A 21,696-nucleotide genomic window follows, 5' to 3' on the forward strand; every position below is an offset into this window, starting at 1 on the left:
ATTTTTTGCCAGAAATGTGTCTATTTTATTTTAATATTTATTTATTTATTTGGCTGCGCTGGGTCTTCGTTGCAGAATGTGGGATCTTTTTAGTTGCGGCATGCGGGATTGGGAGCCAGGAGTCTTAACCACTGGACCACCAGGGAAGTCCCCACAGTACTGTCTTTTAATGTTCACTTGTTAATGCCATTAAACCTGACAATTATTCTCTCTTTATAGTGTTATGAAAGAGTTGTTAATGGTATGATATATCTGTTAAAATACTGTATGTATGTAAACTACTGTATATATGTAAAATGAAAAGTTTATGTGTACATGGTATTTATTGCAGTAAAGTTCAAAAATAGAAAATAAACATCAGGTTTATACATTTATACACATAAATCTTACAATACTGTTGAAGCTGTCTTTCTTGAAGATCTGCTCATGTTCAGTACATTCTTCCTTTTTCCTTGTTTACGACTGTATATTTATGTCTGCAGTAACAGTGACTGAGGGACTTCCCGGGTGGCGTAGTGGTTAAGAATCCGCCTGCCAATGCAGGGGACATGGGTTCAAGCCCTGGTCCGGGAAGATCCCACATGCCGCGGAGCAACTAAGCCCGTGAGCCACAATTACTGAGCCCGCATGCCACAACTACTGAAGCCTGCACGCCTAGTGCCCATGCTCCACAACAAGAGAAGCCACCGCAATGAGAAACCCGCGCACCGAAACGAAAAGTAGCCCCAGCTCACCGCAACTAGAGAGAAAGCCGGGGTGCAGCAACGAAGACCCAACACAGCCAAAAATAAATAAATTAACAAGAAACAAACAAAAAAATTCCCAAAAAACAGTGACTTAGATTGCTAAGGCATCCTCTCTTGTCTGTTTATCAGATAGTGAACCTAATTGTCTTTTGACTTTGTACTGTTTACTACCTGTCAAATAGTCTAATAAATAGATAAAGCTTATCACAAACAGTTACAAGTTAATGGGCTATTTGATTTTAGAATCCATACTCTTAGCCTCTTGTTTTATATTGAATTAAGGAGTGTGAAGACATTCACTAAGATATTAGAGTTGAACTGAAGAAAGTAAGGAAGATTTGAGATAGATTTAAGAGATTAATTGAAAGTATTTGGTGATTCTGTTGGCTATGAGGGTAAGAAGGCATTGTCTAAGATAATTCTTACTTTTGGGATTTTGATGATTAGGTGAAGAATGGAATTTTGAAGTCAGTGAACTTCTTTCTGGAAAAGATAGGGAACATGTCAGTAAATCAGCAGGCAAATAAATTACCCAGTGGTAACAGCTGAAATGGTGGGTCTTGGGGTCTGGGCCAATTATGAAAGGTAGTGTAACTAGGGGTAAACTGTAATTAGAAGAAAAAGGAAGTATCAAAGGGGTAGGAGGTCTGGATGAGATTCAGCGGGGCAGTGTAGGTAATGAGATTGAGAGCTAGTAGTTCAGAAAGTTGTGGCCAGAGTTTGAAATATAATTAAACAGGCTGCTATTATGTCCAGTGCTGGAGAAGTAAGAGAGCTAAACAATAGACAAAAAATGTTTAAAAGACTAAAAAAATAGAGCATTCTTAAAATTAAGATGATCATTGGAAAACTGAAGCATAACCAGAGTAGTTCATTGCTGATGGCTTCTATTTACAGTTAAATCAAGTACTGAATATAAAAACCTTATCCTCTATTCAACCTATGATATACTGTGTTGTGGTAAAAAATTTTGAACTTTATTGGTGCTATGTGATTTTAGCAGAGGTTCAATCTAACTTTAAAGTGTAGAATTCTTTTCTGTCTCTATACAATTTAAAACCTATAGTCTTAGAAAAAAATATTTTAAATCTTGACATACAAAAGTAGAAATATAACCTGAAAATGATTATTTTTTAAGGAACCTCTTTTTTCGCCAATATTTGTTTTTGGTGATATCTTAAGATGATGATTTAGTTAATGTAAAAGGATTGCATCTGTTAAATAGTACAAAGTACCCCCTCCCCCATTTTTTGGGTACCCGTCTTGTTTTTCAAAATCTTTTCGAGAAACTTTCAGATATAGGACAAATAATAAATCACTGGATAGTTAGTACCATTCATTATATGAGTACTATTTAGATTTCATTTTGGGGAGGTTTTTTAATACAGTTTAATAATTTAATTATTAAAACCAAAATGTACTGGGTATATACTTGTTAGAACTCCAAAGATGTTATAGTTGAAATTTAAAACAATAAAAACTGAGAGAATAAATGTTCTTTAAGAAATAGGAAGTGTTTTCAGATAGTATGGAGACAGTGTGGGGACTTAGGAGTTCAATAATAAAAATGAATGTTTGTAGATAAATCAAGTTTGAGAGTTTCTGTTTTAATAAGTTGTTAAGGTTTAGGTTCAGAGATCTGTTTCTCTTATAGTAAACATTTTTAATATAGGAACAGATCAGGGAAATGGTTTCCATGTGCTTCTTGAGGTGTTAACAATGCACTTTTGGATTGGAAATGCAATATAAACCTAAACTACATTTTGGAAGGTTAGTGGAGGAACATTTCAATGGTAATATGTACAAGAAACCCTTGTGCTTTGTGGATTTGTGACTTATGGTCTTGTGAGTTTCTGGTACGTGCAAATTACTCCCTCACAAACCTGGAATCTAGCACACCTTGCTCTGTCTGGCCAGCTTACTGCAGCCTTAGTCGGTCCAGTATTTCTTTTTACTACATTTCTTCCCTCTGGGTTCTTTCCTGGATACCTTTACTTTTGGGAGAATTGAGCCCAGTTTTGATACCTATTCTAAGGGACTTAAGATATATAAAACAGAGGATGGTTGGGGGAAGCAAAAAAAAAAAAAAAAAAACCAAGTGGTAATTATCTGTCAGACCCTTCTGGGTTTTCTAATGATCTTGGAGACAAGAACAATTTAGTTTTTGAATTATGGTTAACTTTATTTCTGCTTGAGGTTGAGTATATAGTAGTATTATATTATCCATTTATGAACAGCTCCAGAATATATGCGCTTAAAAATAGTAGAATGGTTGTCCTTAATGATATCTGTAATTTTGAAGAGTTGCATGTTTAATAACTTTCTTCTTGGTTGACTTTTAAAAGTCTTGGTTGACCTTTAACATTTTTGTTTTGTCTTTGTAAGTGATAAGGCACACCGAAACACAAGGAGAAATTCTAATGGATTTTTGAGAGTTATATCTCTGAAAAGGATTTCTCTAACCTTTCTTTGAGGATAATGACAAAATCTTTCAGATGGAGGTAGGGCAAGAGGAGGATTAGAATAACCTAGGAAGGTTTTAAAAAGTACTGTTACTCCTACAGAAATGCTTATGGTGTCCTAGGCATAGTACTGAATGCTCTTTATTCATTATCTCATTTAATCTTTATAATTACTAATTGGTAGGTGCTATTAACATCCTCTTTTTGTGGATGTGAGAATTGAGGCTTACAAACTTTAAGTAACTTACCTAAGGTAGAAAAACTAGTAAATGGCTTAGCCTGGATTGAACTAGGTCTAATTGATGACAAACCTCTGCTTGTAAATCACCATGCTATAATTCACTTCTTACAAACCCTTTTTGCGTTTCTCCTCTATTATCAGAGAGGGAGTGATGACAAGGCCATGTACATTTTCAAAGAGTTATCCTAGTTTCTGAGGTAATAATGTTGAGTTTACATTTTTAAATCCTTTTTTTTAATACAAAAAGTATGTATAGAACACAAATAGCTTAATAAATAATAATAATAAACACGCTTGTATTGAATACTTACTACCTAGATTAAGAAGCAGGATATTACCAATAAATTTGAAGCCTCTATCCTTTTTCTATCGTATTTCCTCTTTCTCTCATAGACATGACTGCTACTCTGAATTTTTGTGTTAATCGTTCATTTTTTTCCTTTTCTTTATAGATTTGCCACATATTGCTGCTCTAATTTAGTTTTGAATTTTATGTAAGTGTATAGATTATGTATATGTTCTTTTTCTAAATATTTTTTGTGTTAAAAAATAACATTAAATTTACCATGTTAACCTTTTAAAGTGTATAGCTTAGTAGTGTTAAGTATATTTACAATGTTGTATAAGAGAGCTCTAGAACTTTTTCAGCTTACTGCACTGAAACGCTATACCCATTAACATTCATCCCCACTCCGCCTGCCCCCCAGTCCTTGACAATCACCTTTCTATTTTCTGTTTCTCTGATTTTTGAGAAACAGAACTTAGTTACTTCATGAAAGTGGATTGATACGGTATTTGTCCATTCGTGACTAGCTTATTACACTTAGCATAGTGTCTTCAAGGTTCACCCATTTTGTTGCACAATTTTCTTCTTTTTTAAAGGCTGAATTCCACTGTATGTGTATAACACTTTTTGTTTATCCATTCAACCACTGATGGACATTTAGGTTGTCTCCATATTTTGCCTATTGTGAATAATGCTGGAACAAACATGGGAATACAGATATCTCTTTGAGATTCTGATTTCAGTTCTTTTGGATATATACCCAGAAGTGGGATTGCTGGATCATATGGTAATTTTTAATTTTTGGGGGGGGAACTGCCATGCTGTTTTTCATCTTTGCCGTACCATTTTACATCCCCACCAGCAGTGTACGGGGGTTCCAATTTATATATCTGTTCTTTTTCAACTTTGTTCATTTAACATTGTGGTTTTTAATAAATTTATTTATTTATTTATTTTTTGGCTGCGTTGGGTCTTCGTTGCTGCATGCGGGCTTTCTCTAGTTGCGTTGAGCGGGGGCTGCTCTTCATTGCGGTGCACGGGCTTCTCATTGCGGTGGCTTCTCTTGTTACAGAGCATGGGCTCTAGGTGTGTGGGCTTCAGTAGTTGTGGCATGTAGGCTCAGTAGTTGTGACTTGTGGGCTCTAGAGCGCCGGCTCAGTAGTTGTGGCGCATGGGCTTAGTTGCTCCGTGGCATGTGGGATCTTCCCAGACCAGGGCTCGAACCTGTGTCCCCTGCACTGGCAGGTGGATTCGTAACCACTGTGCCACCAGGGAAGTCCCTAACATTGTGTTTTTGAGTTAGAGTTTTGAGATTCATCCATGTTGATGCATATAGTTGTAATTTGTTTATTTCTCCTGCTGTATAGTATTCCACTGCATGATTTTATAGTATTTTATTTATCCATTCTCCCGTTAATGGACATATGTGTTGTTTCCAAATTTTGTTTTGCTGTAGGAAATATTTCCATAACATTCTTGTACATGTCTCCTGATTTACATGGTTTAGGTTTTCTCCAGGATATAAACCTAGAATAGAATTATTAGGTAATAAGGCATGTGCATGTTTAATTTTACTAAGAAATGCCAAATTGTTCTCCAAAGAGGATGTCTCGACTACACTCCTATAGGCAGTGTGAAAATCTAGTTTTCTATATCTTTGCCAACATTTGATATTGTCAAATTTTAAAATTTCTAAAAATTTTTAGATGTGAAATGGTATTTTACTTTGATTATACAATGTATTTCCCCGATTGTTCATCTTTTCATGCTTCTTGGTAGTTTCTGGTTCCTCCTCTGTTAATACGTGTTTAAGGTGAGAATCTGACCACTTTTTGCTCCATTTTTACTGCTGTCACCTTGGTTTGAGTACCTTCATCTCTTGTTTGGATTATGATACTAGCCCATGACCTAGTTTACCTGCTTTTGTTCATGCCCCTCTTGTCTATTTCCACACAGCAGCCAGGGTGATACTTTCAAATAAATAATTTATGTTACTTCTCTGCTCTAAACCCTGCAGTAGCTTCCCATTTCACACACAGTAGAATCCAGGGTCCTTATACATAGTGTCTCTTCTGTCTTATATGATCTTTTTCCAGCCTCTTTGATAGTCTCCATGAGGGCGGCGGTCTTTGTTTTGCTCACTGAGGCATCCCCAGTGTATCCAACAGTGCCTGTCACATAGTAGGCACATATTTATTGAATGAATTTGGATTTGGCAACAAAATAAATGCCGTTTTTACGGTATGTAGATTTTCCTTAAGAGTATTTTTGTTTTCTGAATAAATAGGAATTTTCTGTAAAACAAAAGAAAAATGGAGAGCAATTTTATACTTGCTTTCATTTATGCTGAATGGTTTTATTTTCCCTTGTTGAACACTTGTTTAGATGAATTAACACATTTTTAAGGGGTCTAATATTACTTTTGATTATATGTTTTATAACATATCTAATTATCTAATTACTTAATGATAATTAGATAATTTAAGATCAAAACTAGATATCTAGATCAGAAAATCAGATTGCATTATTGGTTTCATCACAGAGATAACCTCATTTCATGTTAATAACAAATGAGACAATCTAAAAGTAAAAAGTCAGCTTGAGAGTTCTTGGTTGTATTCTAGTGCAGAATGTGGAGTGCTAGGCTGCTAGGTTGAAATGAAGAGTAATTCCAAGGCTCTGAGGTGGCTGAATAAGCAAATGAAGAGAAGAAGGCAAAGTTCAAGAGGTATTGTTTTTAATGAGATTAAATTGTGGTAGACAGTAGAGGAAATTTGCGAGTTGGAGCTGTTACGTTTGATGTAGTGAGTGGAACTTTATTGTACCAAGGTGTTACATTCATTCAACTGGTATTTGTCCTGAAACACAGGGCTTGGGATACGGTAATGAGCATAACAAATGTGATCCCTGTTCTTGTTGAATAATCTAGTAGGAGAGACAGATATTAAACACAATTAACAAATGTAAAATTATTGATTTTGATAAGTGGGCTATAAAGAGCAGGATGTGTGTCAGTTGGAGTTTAGTCAGGAAAAAAAAACGACCCTAGATATTTTAAGCCATTAGGAAATTAATATGGACAATTTACAGACTTACAAACCCGTTAAAAGGACTGGAGCAGTAAGGGAAGGGCAAATGCTGCATTTCAGGAAGTCAGGAAAGAGCAGGAATTGTAGCAAAACTGCTGCTAATCTGTTGTCTGTATCATTGAAGTGGGTGATTCATAGGAGAACACCTGAAATCTAGTTCCAAGAGTCACAGTTAAAGCCATTGTACTAGATATGATTGTCTATGGAGGGAAAAGAGTGCTCAGGATATAACTCTGGGTACTTCAACTTTTAGATGTCTTACAGATGTGGTAAGAAGGCATCTCTAAAGAAGAGACATTATCTGATGGATAAGATCTTTTAAAAGATGGAGAGGTCAATTTCTAATAAGAATTTTGGTTATATTATGGCACAAATGACATTTAGCATGTCCCTCTTGGATAAGAGGGACAATCTTTCAGTAAGAGTCTTTGTGAACAAATGACATTTGGTATGAGACTTGAATGCTGAGAAGAGTCAGCCATAGGAAAATTGGGGAGAAGAGAGTTTCCGGCCCTGAAACTTGAATGATTTTGCATGTTGGAAGGACCAAAAGAAGACAGGGGTAAATTGGTAGGGCATGAAGCTGGAGAATTAGGTTGGGGTCAGACCATGTAGGGTCTTCAAGGCTCTGGTAACACATTTTTATTTTACGCTCTTTAACATGAGACACTATTGGGTCATGAACAAGGGAGTGAAATGAGCTAATTTCTAATTTAAAGAGATTATTCTATAGAGAATAAATTTGGGGGAAGGTGGTGGGTGTGCGTTGGGGGCAATAGTGGAAGCAAGGAGAGCAGTTGGCAAGCTGTAGCAGTTCTTCAGACAATAAGTGACAGTGGCTTGTAGCAGTGGAGGTGGCAAAAAGTGGATGTCATTTAGCATGTATTTTTGGTGTGGAGTCAATTGGTCTTGATATCAGTTAAATCAGGGGTCCCCAACCCCTGGGCCATGGACTAGTACCAGTCCGAGGCCTGTTAGGAACCGGGCCGCACAGCAGGAGGTGAGCGGCTGGGGAGCCAGCAAAGCTGCATCTGCTGCTCCGCATCGCTCGCATTACCGCCTGAACTATCCCGCCTGCCCCCCACCCCCTGTCCGTGGAAACATTGTCTTCCACTAAACTGGTCCCTGGTGCCAAAAAGGTTGGGGACTGCTGAGTTAAATGTTACTGCTTCATGCTTGTTCTGCCCAGACACCTTCAGTGGTTTGTTTTGATTTGTTATAAGATCCTGAGTCACTATTCAGCCCAGTTATTTATAGAAGTATATTCTAGTGGAAAGATTAGGATGAGGAACAAAGTAGACTTAATAAGTGTAACATCCATACAAATGGTTAGATGGTTGTGCCTAGTCTGCTGAACTTAATGGTCTGGGTTCTGGACAAGACCAGAGAAGTCTGAGAATTCATTCTATTGGCAACAGCCCAAGGAATACTGGGCAGGCCTCAAGATCTTTGCTGGGCCTAACCTGGTGATATTGGGTTTGTTTTGATTCTTTATGTAAGATCCTGAGTCACTATTCAGCCCAGTTAATGCTTCATGCTTGTTCTGCCCAGACACCTTCAGTGATTCAGTTTTGGCTGCAAACCTGTGAGAGATTATTGACCACAGTGTGAATTGACAGTTGAAATCTGGGGACCCAAAGTGATACTACATTCCTCTTATTAGAATGAGGGTGTATGAGAATCAGATTTATTATTATCACCTAATAATAAATAGCGTTTTGGCTCAGATTTAGCTCACAGTGGGTCTGTAGTCTCACCTGGTAGTCATTTCCTTGGTTCCCAAATGTATAATTGGAATGGACATACACGGTGTTTGGCAGAACTCTCAGGTTGGTTCTGTGACCAGTGGGGTAAAGGCTATCATAGTGGGGAAGATCAAGCACCAACCTCTAAAACTGTACCTTCCCCCATCCTGGGAGGGACAGCAGTTCATCTAGTCTGGGGTTAACATACATTCTGAGTACAGGTGTGCTTTTCCTGCTCACAGGGCTGTGGCCAGCACTACTGTCTGAAGACTTAACACAGTGTTTATTTTACCAATATGGTGTCTTGAGCAACATTTTCTCTTACCAAGAGTCCCACTCTATAGGAAAAGATATGTGACTGTGAGCCTAAGTTCATGAATTCACTGGTCCTGACACTAACTGCTCCACTCTTACTCCTCTGGATTGGTAGAGCAGTTTTAATGAGCTCATAAATGCAACTAAGGTGCTGGATTGGAGGTGATACTCTAAAAGGGTGGACACCAATCCTCCAGGATGCTTTCTGTACCCTAAATATTCATATGGATATGACCATTATTTTGGGCATCCCTAACAGGTAAAATACATCAATCCTAGAACCAAGAGATGGAAGTGGGAGTGGGTTCACTTAATGTTACACCCAGTCATTACTTGGGGAATTTGTGCTTTCCATCCATGTAACTTTAGGCTCTGTGGACTTAGAGATCCTTGTTTCTGGAGCTGAAAATGCCCAACCGGGGACACGGTAAGAACTCCATTAAACTTTAGGCCATGTCTGCTGTCTGGTAACTTTGGGGTCCTTGTGCCAAAAGAAGAAAGGAAAAAAGGAGTCATCATCTTGGCAAGAGTAATTGACTCTGATCACCATCCCAATGAGGTCAGGGAAGAATATGGCACTTAAGGGATCCACTAGGACATCTCTTGATGCTCCCAAGCCTACTGTAGTAAATATATAAGTACAGTAGCCACAACCTAAAAAGAGAATGGTAAGCAGGCAAGCTGCCTAGACCAGCAGAAGTGCTAGTAGAGGGTGAGGGGAAACTAGAGCAGGATGATGAGGATCAGTTATGGCCAGGAAATCAATGGCAGTATTGGGGCTGTAGTTTGTCCCTTTCTCTTGAAGGTTTCCCATGGAAACTAAATAAGAAGAATCCTTAAGAAGCTGTTCCCATCTAGGGTGAACTTAACTCTAAGAAGCAAGTGAATTTGCATGGTGCAATTTGCTTGTTCACATAATCAACTCATTTTTCTATAGCACTGTGTTACTGATTTGTAGAACCTTTTTATATAGTCTGAATATTTCTTTTATGTATGATAAAAAAGTAATTTCCTTGTCTGTAGTGAGTCTGTAAGCAATATTGTGTCCCCCAGCCTCCCATAAAAGTTTTTAATTTTGATAAAATGAAATTTATCAATCTTCTTTACATGGTTTAAAGTGTTTTAGTCACCTTTAAGAAATCCCTGCCCTGATGTCATAATTATATTTCTCCTACAATCTCTTCAATTTAAAGTTTTTTTCTTTTATGTTTAGATCATTTATTCATATGGAATTTCTTTTTGTTGATAGTGTGAGAGATAAGGATCTAGTTTTCTTTCCCCTTCATCTAGAAAGCCAGTGGTGTCCTAACCATTTATTGAGTAGTCATTCCTTTCCACGTTAATTTGCTACTTCTTTCCTTTGTAAGATTCCCATGGATGGATGTATTATTATTATTTTTGTTATCCTCTATGCTTCTTTTTTTGGGAGAGGGAGGGTGTGCTGTGTGGCTTGTGGGATCTTATTTCCCTGACCAGGGATTGCACCCGGTCCCTCGGCAGTGAAAGCTTGGAGTCCTAACCACTGGACCGCCAGGGAATTCCCCTCTATGCTTCTTTAACTGAAGTATATTTGGTCCTTGAAGTGTGCTTGGTATGTTGGTGGTACATAAATATATAGGTATCTTTTTGGAATGTCAATTTTACCTAGAGAATATGAAAAAATTTTTGAGTAATTGAATAACTGGGAATTATTTGAAGACATCTTTCAATGACAATAAATAGGATTGTATTGTGGAGTCAAATTGAGTTTTTATGAATTTTTAAGATAAAACATCATAATTTGAAGAAATATTGACCTTATGGGGAGACCATTTGAGACTATGTCCCCAGTCTTCCAGGTGGTACATTTTCCCCTGCCATTTAAGAGTACTTTGATGGGAAAGGGTAAGAAGGACTGCTTTACATCCTTACATGAATTTTTTTTCCCCCGAAGTGTTCTGTTTATTGTTCCATGTATAAATTGTGAGTATTTACACCATTGTTCTTGCTGTGATTTCTGCCTGGAATGTCATCCTTCTTTTGTACTTCAAAGCCATCAAATTCTTCAGGGCCCAACGCTGTTCAACCTGTTTTCTGAGTCTTTCTCCAACTGATCCTTGATACTGCCTCCTTTGAACTCTGGTCCTTATTAGTTCTTCTTTGCATTAAGTACTAGTTGTAATAACTAATGTTTATTGAGAGCATACTATATGCCTGGTATATTTCTAAACATTTTAACTGAATTAGCTGATACAAATCTCATCAACTCTGTGAGGCAGATCTCTACCTCCCTACATCTCAACCCCTGGAAGATACTATTTCTTTTTCGCAAGGAAGTTGAAGCACAGTGAGGGTTAATCATTTGTCTAGGGTTGCAGGCCTAACAAATGACTGAAGAGAAGGAGGCAAAATGGCTCCAGAATTTGTGCCCTTAATGGTGCTCTATTCCCTCTCAGCTGCTCAAGGAGTGAATCTACTACTGTTTTGACACTTAGCAGACACAACCTTGTCCCTTTGTTTTATGGACCCTTCGTCTTGCCATAGGGTAACATAAACCTTATAATTCACTGCCAAATGGATCTAAACCTTCTCATACTAAGTAGTTATATGATGGTTTGGATACTCTAGCATCACAGATAATGCTGTGAGATTTCCTGGATCTGAAGCTGTTGGGTTTGGCCAGATCTGGAACATTCAATTGGTAGAAAGATGCCCAGAAATGCCCAGAAATTAGGCGACATAGATTTCTAGCCTGCACTTAAACTATGACTTTTGACAGGTCATTTTGTTTTACTGCCTGTGGAAAGGGGAAAATAATATCTAACTCAGCCTTTATCTTTTTTTTTTTTTTTAATATTTATTTATTTATTTATTTATGGCTGTGTTGGGTCTTCGTTTCTGTGCGAGGGCTTTCTCTAGTTGCGGCGAGCGGGGGCCACTCTTCATCGCGGTGCCCGGGCCTCTCATTATCGCGGCCTCTCTTGTTGCGGAGCACAGGCTCCAGACGCGCAGGCTCAGTAGTTGTGGCTCACGGGCCTAGTTGCTCCGCGGCATGTGGGATCTTCCCAGACCAGGGCTCGAACCCATGTCCCCTGCATTGGCAGGCAGATTCTCAACCACTGCGCCACCAGGGAAGCCCAGCCTTTATCTTTTAATCATGGTCTTTGTATAGATTTTTAAGCTTTTTAGAAGAACAAACAGTTGTATGCATTCAAAGTAGTATCATACTCATAATTTGTTAAAATAGCATTATGTTGGTACAAATTCAAAAGAATATATTATCAGCATAGGAAGATTGAGAAACAAAGTTCTTAGCAAAATGTCTTTTTTCTTCTAAAGGAACCTCTCTTCCTCTGCATACGTGTATATATTTTGTGCATACATGTATGTGCTTGTATGTATATATGTTTAACTATATGTGCTTCTAAAAGTATTGTACCAATTTTTTCAAATGCTGAAAATGATATATTTTTTCTGGGCAAAATTACTATATTATATAAACTTCTGAAGAGATCCTGGGGGTCTGTGTCTTATACTTTGTATTGCTAATTCCATCTGTCATAGAGCCTTCTATATCACATCCCTAAATATAATATCATAGGGTATAATATTCTTTTTTTTTTCTTTGGTCATGCCACGCAGCTTGTAGGATCTTAGCTCCCCAACCAGGAATTGAACCTGGGCCCTTGGCAGTGAAAGTGCAGAGTCCTAACCACTGGACCACTGGGGAATTCCTGTGGTTATAATATTCTTGATAGAATTAAAACATTAAGGGAAAGTCTGTACCATATATAAAGTTTGTAAGTATAGGTGATATGGAAAATTTAAACTGATAAACATCAGTTATATTGAGAGAAAATATATTCTTATTTGGAAAAAAAATTAACAACTTGTGTAACACCCCAAGGTATCTGGAATTATCAACGTGGGAAGAAACCTTAGATATAAATTAGAATTTGACTTCTTCATAGTTCCTCATATTGTAAGAGACAAAGCTGGGATGGCAACCTAGGTCTTATGATTACCTATGTGAGGTTTAATTATATCATCATGAATCTTTAGTAAATCACTTCAGTAAGTAATTTTTATGTGGTCAGTGGTAGCTTTATCTTTTTAAAGAAGTGTATTCTATAGACATAGAGAATGGATGTATGGATACGGGGGAGGGGGGAAGGGGGATGGGATGAACTGGGAGATTGGGATTGATATATATACACTACTATGTATAAAATAGGTGACTAATGAGAACCTACTGTATAGCACAGGGAACTCTACTCAGTGCTCTGTGGTGACCTAAATGGGAAGGAAATCCAAAAAAGAGGGGATATATGTATATGTATAGCTGATTCACTTTGCTGTACAGCAGAAGCTAACACAACATTGTAAAGCAACTATACTCCAATAAAAATTAATTTAAAAAAAAGTGTATTCTAGAGTTAAAGAGTTGTCTTTGGTAAGAAAACTACCTTTTACGTGGTAAATGCAGGATTTATCATTTAAGGAAATGCATTCTAGAATAAAAATTTCCATGGCATGATCTTAGGACATGTAGGTAGTTTTTCACAGTGGTTTCACATATGTCCTCTCATTTGAGTAACATTTCTGGAAGAGAGTTAATTTAGGGATTACTATTGCTTTTATGGGTAAGGCAGTTGAACACTTAGGTTTTAAAAGAATCTGGGGAACAAGTCTCAAGCTTGTCTATTATTTTATTAATTGATTTTCCTTAGTGTTTATTGGATATTTAAAATGACAAATTGAAAATGTTAATAAACATTGAGCAAACATTGATATACTTCGCTTTTAAAAACAAAAAGTGACAACATTATTATTTTTTATAGACTTAATTTTTTTAGAGCAGGTTTAGATTTACAACAAAATTGAGAGGAAGGTACAGAGATTTCTCATTTACCCATTATCGACATTGTTCACCAGAATTGTCCTTTTTTTTGTTTTTTTCTTAATACCAAGGATGAACCTATATTGACACATCATTATCACCCAAAGTCCATAGTTTACTTTATTATTATTTTTTAATTATTTTTTTTTAATAAAGTAGGGCAGGGGATAGAGAGAGACACTGGGGATTATTATTTTTATTTTCTTTAATAAATTTATCTATTTATTATTTTTAGCTGTGTTGGGTCTTCGTTTCTGTGCGAGGGCTTTCTCTGGTTGTGGCGAGCGGGGGCCACTCTTCATTGCAGTGCGCGGGCTTCTCACTATCGCGGCCTCTCTTGTTGCGGAGCACAGGCTCCAGACGCGCAGGCTCAGTAGTTGTGGCTCACGGGCCCAGTTGCTCCGCGGCATGTGGGATCTTCCCAGACCAGGGCTCGAACCCGTGTCCCCTGCATTGGCAGGCAGATTCTCAACCACTGCGCCACCAGGGAAGCCCCCATAGTTTACTTTAGGATTCACTCTTGGTGTTGTACATTCTATGGGTTTGGACAAAAGTATAATGACATATCCATCATTATAATATCATACAGAGTATTTTCACTGCTCTAAAATTCCTCTGTGCTCTGCCTATTTCTCCCTCCATCCACCACAACCCCTGATCTTTTTATTGTCTCCGTAATCCCTTCTCGGCCTTTTGGCTAAGATCAGGTATATTGTCTCCGTAATTTTGCCTTTTCTAAGATGTCATATAGTTGGAATCTTATACTTTGTAGGCTTTTCAGATTTTCTTTCACTTAGTAATATGCATTTAAGCTTCTTTCATGTCTTTTCATGGCTTCATAGTTCATTTGTTTTTAGTGCTGAATAATATTCTGTTGTCTGGATATACGACAGTTTATGTATCCATTTACCTATTGAAGGACATCTTGGTTGTGTCCAAGTTTTGGCAATTATGAACAAAGATTCTATAAACATCTGTGCGGGTATTTGTGTGGATGTAGTTTTCAACTTCTTTGGTTAAATACCAAGGAGCATAATTGCTGGATTTTATGGTAAGAGCATGCTGTGTTTCATAAAGAACCATCAAACTGTCTTCCAAAGTGACTGTACCATTTTGCATTCCCCCCAGCAATGTATGAGAGTTCCTGTTGCTCCACATCTTTGTCAGCATTTGGTGTTGTCAGTATATTGCATTTTAGCCATTTTAATAGGAGTGTAGTGTATACCTCATTGTTTTAACTTGCATTTCCCTGATGCCATGTTATGTGGAACATCTTTTCATGTGTTTATTTACTATCTGTATACAGGCATACCTTGGAGATATTGTGGGTTCAGTGCCAGACCACTGCAATAAAGTGAATATTGCAATAAAATGAGTCAATAATTTTTTGGTTTCCCAGTATGCATATAAAAGTTATGTTTATACTGTACTGTAGTCTATTAAGTGTGCAATAGCATTATGTCTAAAAAAAAGTACATACCTTAATTAAAAAATACTCTATTACTAGAAAATGTTAACTATCATCTGACAATGCAGTTGCCACAAACCTTCAGTTAGTAAAAACCGCGATATCTGCAAAGTGAAATAAAGCAGAGCTCAATAAAATGAGGTGTACCTGTGTCTTCTTTGGTGAGTTGTCTGTTAAGGTCTTTGGCCCATTTTTTAAGAGGTTTTTTCCCCCGTATATTTTAGATAACAGTCCTTTATCAGGTGTTTTTTTTCTCTTGACGTCATCTTTAGCAGAGCCGAAAATTTTAATTAAAAAAAAAAATCCAGCTTATCAGTGATATCTTTCATGGATCATGCCTTTGGTGTTGTATCTATAAAGTCATTGCCATACCCAAAGTCATACAGGTTTTTTTTGTTTTAATTTATTTATTTTATTTATTTTTGGCTGCGTTGGGTCTTCGTTGCTGCGCGTGGGTTTTCTCTAGTTGCGGCGAGCGGGGGCTACTCTTCATGCAGTGCACAGGCATTGCGGTGGCTTCTCTTGTTGTGGAGCATGGGGCTCTAGGCATGTGGGCTTCAGTAGTGTGGCCCACAGGCTTAGTTGCTCCGCGGCATGTGGGGGTCTTCCCGGACCAAGGCTCGAACCTGTGTCCCCTGCATTGGCAGGCGGATTCTTAACCACTGTGCCACCAGGGAAGCCCCGAGTCATACAGTTTTTATCCTACGTTATACTCAAGGAGTTTTATAGTTTTGCATTTTACATTTAGGCCTGTGAGTTAAGTTTGGAGTTAATTTTTTAAGGGTGTAAGGTTCATGTGTAGGTTCATTTCTTTCCATGTGGATGTCCAGTTTGTTGCAGAGACTGTTTTTGCTTCATGTGTTGCCTTTGCTCTTTTGTCAAAGATCAGCTGAGTATATTTATGTGGGTCTATTTCTAGGCTATTTTGTTCCATTGGTCTACTCATCTATTCTTTTACCAATACCACACTGTCTTGATTATTGTAGTTTTGTAGTAAATCTTGAAGTCAGGTAGCATCAGTTTTCCAACTTTGTTCTTCTCCTTCAACATTATGGTACCTATTCTGGTCTTTTGCCTTTTTATATAAACTTTAGAATCAGTTCGTTGATGTCCATACAGTAACTTCCTGGCAATTTGATTGGAATTGCATTGAATCTATAGATCAAGATGGTAAAAACTGACAACTCAAAATATTGAGTCTTCCTTTCCGTGAACTCTTTCTGTCCATGAATATGGAATATCTCTCCATTTATTTAATTCTTTTTTGATTTTGTTCATAGGAGTTTTATAGTTTTTCTCATATTGTACATATTTTGTACAATATCTTCTACATATTTTGTTAGATTTATACTTAAATGTTCAAATTTTTGGGAGCTAACATAAATGGTATTGTGTTTTTAATTTCAAATTGCAGTTGTTCATTGTTGGTACATAGGAAAGCAGTAGACTTTTTGTATATTGTATCCTGCAACTTTGCTGTAATCACTTATTAGTTCTAGAAGTTTTTTGGTTGATTCTTTTGGATGTTTAACATAGACAATCATGTCATCTGTAAACAAAGAGAGCTCTGTGTCTTCCTTTCCAATCTGTATATCTTTTATTTCCTTTTCTTGTCTTACTGCATTAGCAAAGACTTCCAGTATCATGTTGAAAAGGAGTAGTGACAGTAGGAGACAGTGAGAGTAGGAGACAGTCTTGCTTTGTATCTGATTTTAGTTGGAAAACTTCCAGTTTCTCACCATTAAGTATGATGTTAACTGTAGGTTTTTTTGTATCTAGTCTTTGTCAAGATTTTTAACTGACTTGTTAGCTCTGGAAAAAGAAGAAACAAGTTGATTAAAAATCTTGACAGAGGAATATAAGCAGTTAAATATTCTTGATAGAAGAAAATAAAATCTAAAAATAAGTTGTTCAGAGAGAAAAGAGGGCAGGCACCATTCTGGTTTTTAAAAACAAAAGAAAACCATAAAAATATCTTTGGGAATGGGTAATAACTGAGGATTTGGGCTTTTTCAGCAAATTTTCCTATGTTCTGCAGAATATAAGATTTTGTTTGAAAAAGTTCCTAGCACTGTTGGAGACAAAAGATTGCCCACATACTGCTCTTTTGGTTGCTTTGCTGCTAGATGAAGTGAACTAGCAATAAGGAACTTTTTCTTCTGTTCTTTTTTTATATGACTAGTTTTCATGTATATAATCTGTAAATATATATATTGTAAGTATGTAGAAAAAGATCTGACCACGTAAACATGGAACTTAACACTTGTATGTTACATGTGGGAAGTGAGATGTAGAGCAGAATGAAGTAGAACTTTGAGTTTTTTCTCTATATACTTCTATATTTGAGCTTTAAAAAAAGAATTATTCTTTTAGCAATTAAAATCAGAAAGGGAAAAGTATGGGCAAATAAATTATTAAAAAAAAATCTTAATACTGTTGAAATCCTTACGATTTAAGGTAGATTTTTAAAAAGTGGAGATGTAGAACTGACGGTGGTAACAAATTATATGTCTGAGATTACAATATGACTTTTAGAAATATTAAAGTGTTCTGTATTACCTTGTTAACTGAATTATTGACTGAGTCTAGTCTCCAAGACCTTGAAATATAGAATATTCTATGTAATGGCTCAATGGTTTTTATTTCAGATGGCTCCTTGCCTATAAATATCTTTAGTCAGTGTAGTTCTAAAGTATGCTCATTTTCAACTTCTCTAGTTGGATTTAATTTCCTCCAACCACAGAGATTAGGCAAAATGTACCACTCCCAATCTTCCCAATCCCAAGTGAATTTTCTGGTGTTTTATTGATCTTAAATAATGACAGCTATGATCTCTGTTCTCCCTCTTAGGGATTTTTTGCCTCTATTTTTTGATGGATTTTTTTTCCCCTCTACTTTAAGATAGAAATATGCAAAGGTCAATGTTAGTATTTTACTTATAACTAATCTTAAATATTCTTATTTATCTGTATCATTCTTTTCATTTAGCTTATTCCGTAAGTCAACTACATATTTGGAAGAAATCAACTTTTCCCTTACTTATTAGAATTTGTCCTTTTTTTTTTTTTTTTTTTGTGATGTGATGTGTTTAGAATAATAATAGGCCAAATTCCTGCCCTCCATTCTAGTGGAGGTTACAGAAAATCAACACATAAAGAAATAAATAATTTCAAATAGTGCTAAGAAAGGAGTGATTAGGGTTGGTATGGCCCTAACATATAGAGTTGGGCAATATTACAACTGGAGGACTACATACCAAAATGTTTAAATGTTTGAAAGTATGAATCAAGCTACGTCTTTAGTGCAGCCTTAGTTCCAACGCTGCATCCTGAGTTCCCAGGAACCTGAATCTTTAAGACCCACAGGCTAAAGCAGCTACTTTCTTCTGGTCAGCCTTTCCACTTGCTAGTCTGATTACTAGCATGGATCTGCTAGGGCAGGGCGGGGCAGGGATGATTGGGTGGTGCCTGGACCCATCTAAAACAGTATATGAACTGATCCTGTCAATTCGCAGGAATCTCAATTCGCAGGAATCTCGTTAACCTTGCCAGCTCCTTTCTTTTCCAACTCAAGACTTCCAGGAAGTTCTATGTTCTTCCCCAAATTGTACTACCCAAGAAGGGAGGAAAGGAGGGATGGAGGTATTTGGGAAACTTGGCTTGCGTGGGCAATCACTTTGGTGAATTTAGGACAGCCAGGTTTAACTGATTAAAGATTTTATAAGTAGCCACTCTTTCTAGGATTTCTCAGGGCAGAAGCTGTGGTGATTTTCTCCTTTCTCCACATATACTAGGTCACTCTCAGTTCTTTAGCCACTGGCCTGGGGGCCTCCTTCAGCTAGCACCTCTCCCTTTTGAGTAACTGCCGCTTACTCAATTGCTAACTGAACTTTAAAAAACTTCATTACAAGGCTGAAAGGGGAAAAAAAGTTTTTGTTTCAGTGATTATGATATGCAGGGTTCTCTAAAGTGCAGGCCCCTGCCAGGTCTAAGGGTAATACTGGATTGAGAGTGGAGTTGACCCTAGACTGCTCTTTTACGTGCCTCTTTGACTTCCCCCTGTCCTGCTATCTGAGTCCTCCCAGATCCCAAATCAATTTTTAAAAACTTGTATATTGGTTTAATTTGTAAAACTAAACTGGTAACCCTTGGGATACCTATGTCTGAAGTAGGCTCCAAATGAAAATGAACTTTGTTCTCAAAGGTTTTTAATAAGAGTTTAAGTAGCAATGATTAATTTTCCTGCCCCCCCCCGCAGCCCCGCCCCCAAACAAAGGAACACCAAAACAAAGGCAAACTATATACAGAGTTGTTGCCGATTTGAATACTAGCTTAAAAGTTATGTTATATTTTTCTCCTTACAGGTGTGAAAGTTGCGTGGATTTACTCTTTGTGAGAGGAGCTGGAAACTGTCCTGAGTGTGGCACTCCACTTAGAAAGAGCAACTTCAGGGTACAACTCTTTGAAGATCCTACTGTTGACAAGGAAGTTGAGATTCGGAAAAAAGTGCTAAAGATGTAAGTGTTAATGTTTGAATGATTCAGTTCACAAAGAGGACTTTAACAATTATTTCTATAATTGATATAATTATTTACTTGTAGAAATGTGGACAGTTTGGCAAGTGAATAAGTATAAATTCATCTATGTAATTGTTCAACGTTAAAAAATTTATTAAGGTCTTAGAGAACTCAGTAATATTAATTATCTAATCTTTTTTTTTATTTGGCTGCATCAGGTCTTAGTTGAGGCATGTGGGATCTTTTGTTGCGTCCCGCAGGCTCTTCGTTGTGGCGTGCGGGCTTCTCTCTAGTTGTGGCGTCTGGGTTTTCTCTTCTCTAGTTGTGGCATGCAGGCTCCTGAGCGCGTGGGCTCTGTAGTTTGTGGAACACGGGCTCTCTCTAGATGAGGCGTGCAAGCTCAGTAGTTGTGGCGTGCGGGCTTAGTTGTCCCACCGCATGTGGGATCTTAGTTCCCCGACCAGGGATCGAACTGGCATCCCCTGCATTGGAAGGTGGATTCTTTACCACTGGACCACCAGGGAAGTCCCTAATTATCTAATCTTTGTTAGAGAAGTGTAAATCTTTTTTATTAAAAAATTAAAAAAATATTTTTTGGCTGCTCCATGCGGCTTGCAGGATCTCAGTTCCCTACCAGGGATTGAACCCAGACCACAGCAGTGAAAGCCCAGAATCCTAACTACTAGGCCATCGGGGAACTCCCAGAGAAGAATAAATCCTCCAATTGATGGCTTCACAATTTATTTGCTTTATTTATTCTTTAATTTAATTAGTAAATATATACTGAGTACCTACTCTGTTCGAACAGTGTTATACATATTAGGCCCTCGAAAGGCTTACAGTACAGTAGCTTGGATAGCATAGACATAGACAGTAAAATAGGCAAACAAAACAAATATGTGATTATACATTGAGAAAAATGCTATGAAGTTAGGGACTGAATGTTGTTGCGAGTCAGTGATGTAAGGTAAGGCCTGAGGAGGTAACATTTAAGTTGAGATTGAAAGCTATTAGAAAAAAATCAGCATTAGCTACAATTTATTTTGATAGATCTCTCTGTGTGTATGTGGGTACATAAATATTTCTAATATTCTTTTTCACTTATGATTTAGTTTTTTACTCTTCGTTAATAGTTTTGGATTTCATTTTATCTGTACTTTTGTTATAAGCCACTTTATTGTTTTTTATTTATTTTTTGTTCTTTTTTTTAAAAACATCTTTATTGGAGTATAATTGCTTTAGAATGGTATGTTAGTTTTATTGTTTTTTAGGTTTAAAGAATTAATATCTATCTATCTAGGTGGTCTACATTTCAACCTTGGTCACCAATGTTTTAGCATCTTTCTAGGTACTTTACTAGATAAAGTGTTACTTTATGAATACCCCAAGCTACTCTTTTATTTTTTGGATTACTTATGGGAGATAGTCTCTTTTAGATTCTTATCTTTTTCATTAAGCCCTCTCGTTTTCTAATTCTTCACAGGCACACTTACAATATTTATAGATTTTCTTGATCTAGCATCCTTTAGACTGTAACTGTCATGAAAAACAGGCAGGTGCCTTTTTATTTATTTTTTATTTTTATTTTTTAGAGAAACATTTTATTTATTTATTTTATTTAAAAAAAGTTATTTATTTATTTATTTATTTATTTATGGCTATGTTGGGTCTTTGTTGCTGCACTCAGGCTTTCTCTAGTTGCGGCGAGTGGGGATTACTCTTCTTTGTGGTGCACGGGCTTCTCATTGCAGTGGCTTCCCTTGTTGCGGAGCATGGGCTCATGGGCTCAGTAGTTGTGGTGCACGGGCTCAGTTGCTCCGTGGCATGTGGGATCTTCCTGGAGCAGGGATTGAACCTGTGTCCCCTGAATTGGCAGGTGGATTCTTAACCACTGTGCCACCAGGGAAGTCCCAGGAAGGTGTCTTTTTAATTAATTTTAGCTTTCTGGA

At 37.1% G+C, this 21,696-nt stretch overlaps 1 protein-coding gene and 1 non-coding gene across 8 annotated transcripts in view; one reads left to right on the forward strand and one right to left on the reverse strand.

The window, feature by feature from the left end:
* Nucleotides 1-21,696, forward strand: part of MNAT1 (MNAT1 component of CDK activating kinase) — a 229,753-nt gene that overhangs the window by 26,193 nt on the left and 181,864 nt on the right. For all 7 annotated transcript variants that reach the window (XR_009699562.1, XR_009699563.1, XM_061182650.1 and 4 more), the window contains exon 2: nucleotides 19,595-19,747. Coding sequence is in view for 5 of the 7 variants with exons in the window: in XM_061182650.1 (XP_061038633.1) it covers nucleotides 19,595-19,747 (153 nt within the window). In the remaining 2 variants the exon portion in view is untranslated. The remainder of the gene's footprint in view (nucleotides 1-19,594; nucleotides 19,748-21,696) is intronic.
* TRNAE-UUC (transfer RNA glutamic acid (anticodon UUC)) lies at nucleotides 12,521-12,593 on the reverse strand. Its single transcript has one exon. It is a non-coding gene; the product is annotated as a tRNA-Glu (tRNA).

The sequence above is a fragment of the Eubalaena glacialis genome, chromosome 2 (genome assembly GCF_028564815.1).
Source record: "Eubalaena glacialis isolate mEubGla1 chromosome 2, mEubGla1.1.hap2.+ XY, whole genome shotgun sequence".
Lineage (NCBI taxonomy): Eukaryota > Metazoa > Chordata > Mammalia > Artiodactyla > Balaenidae > Eubalaena > Eubalaena glacialis.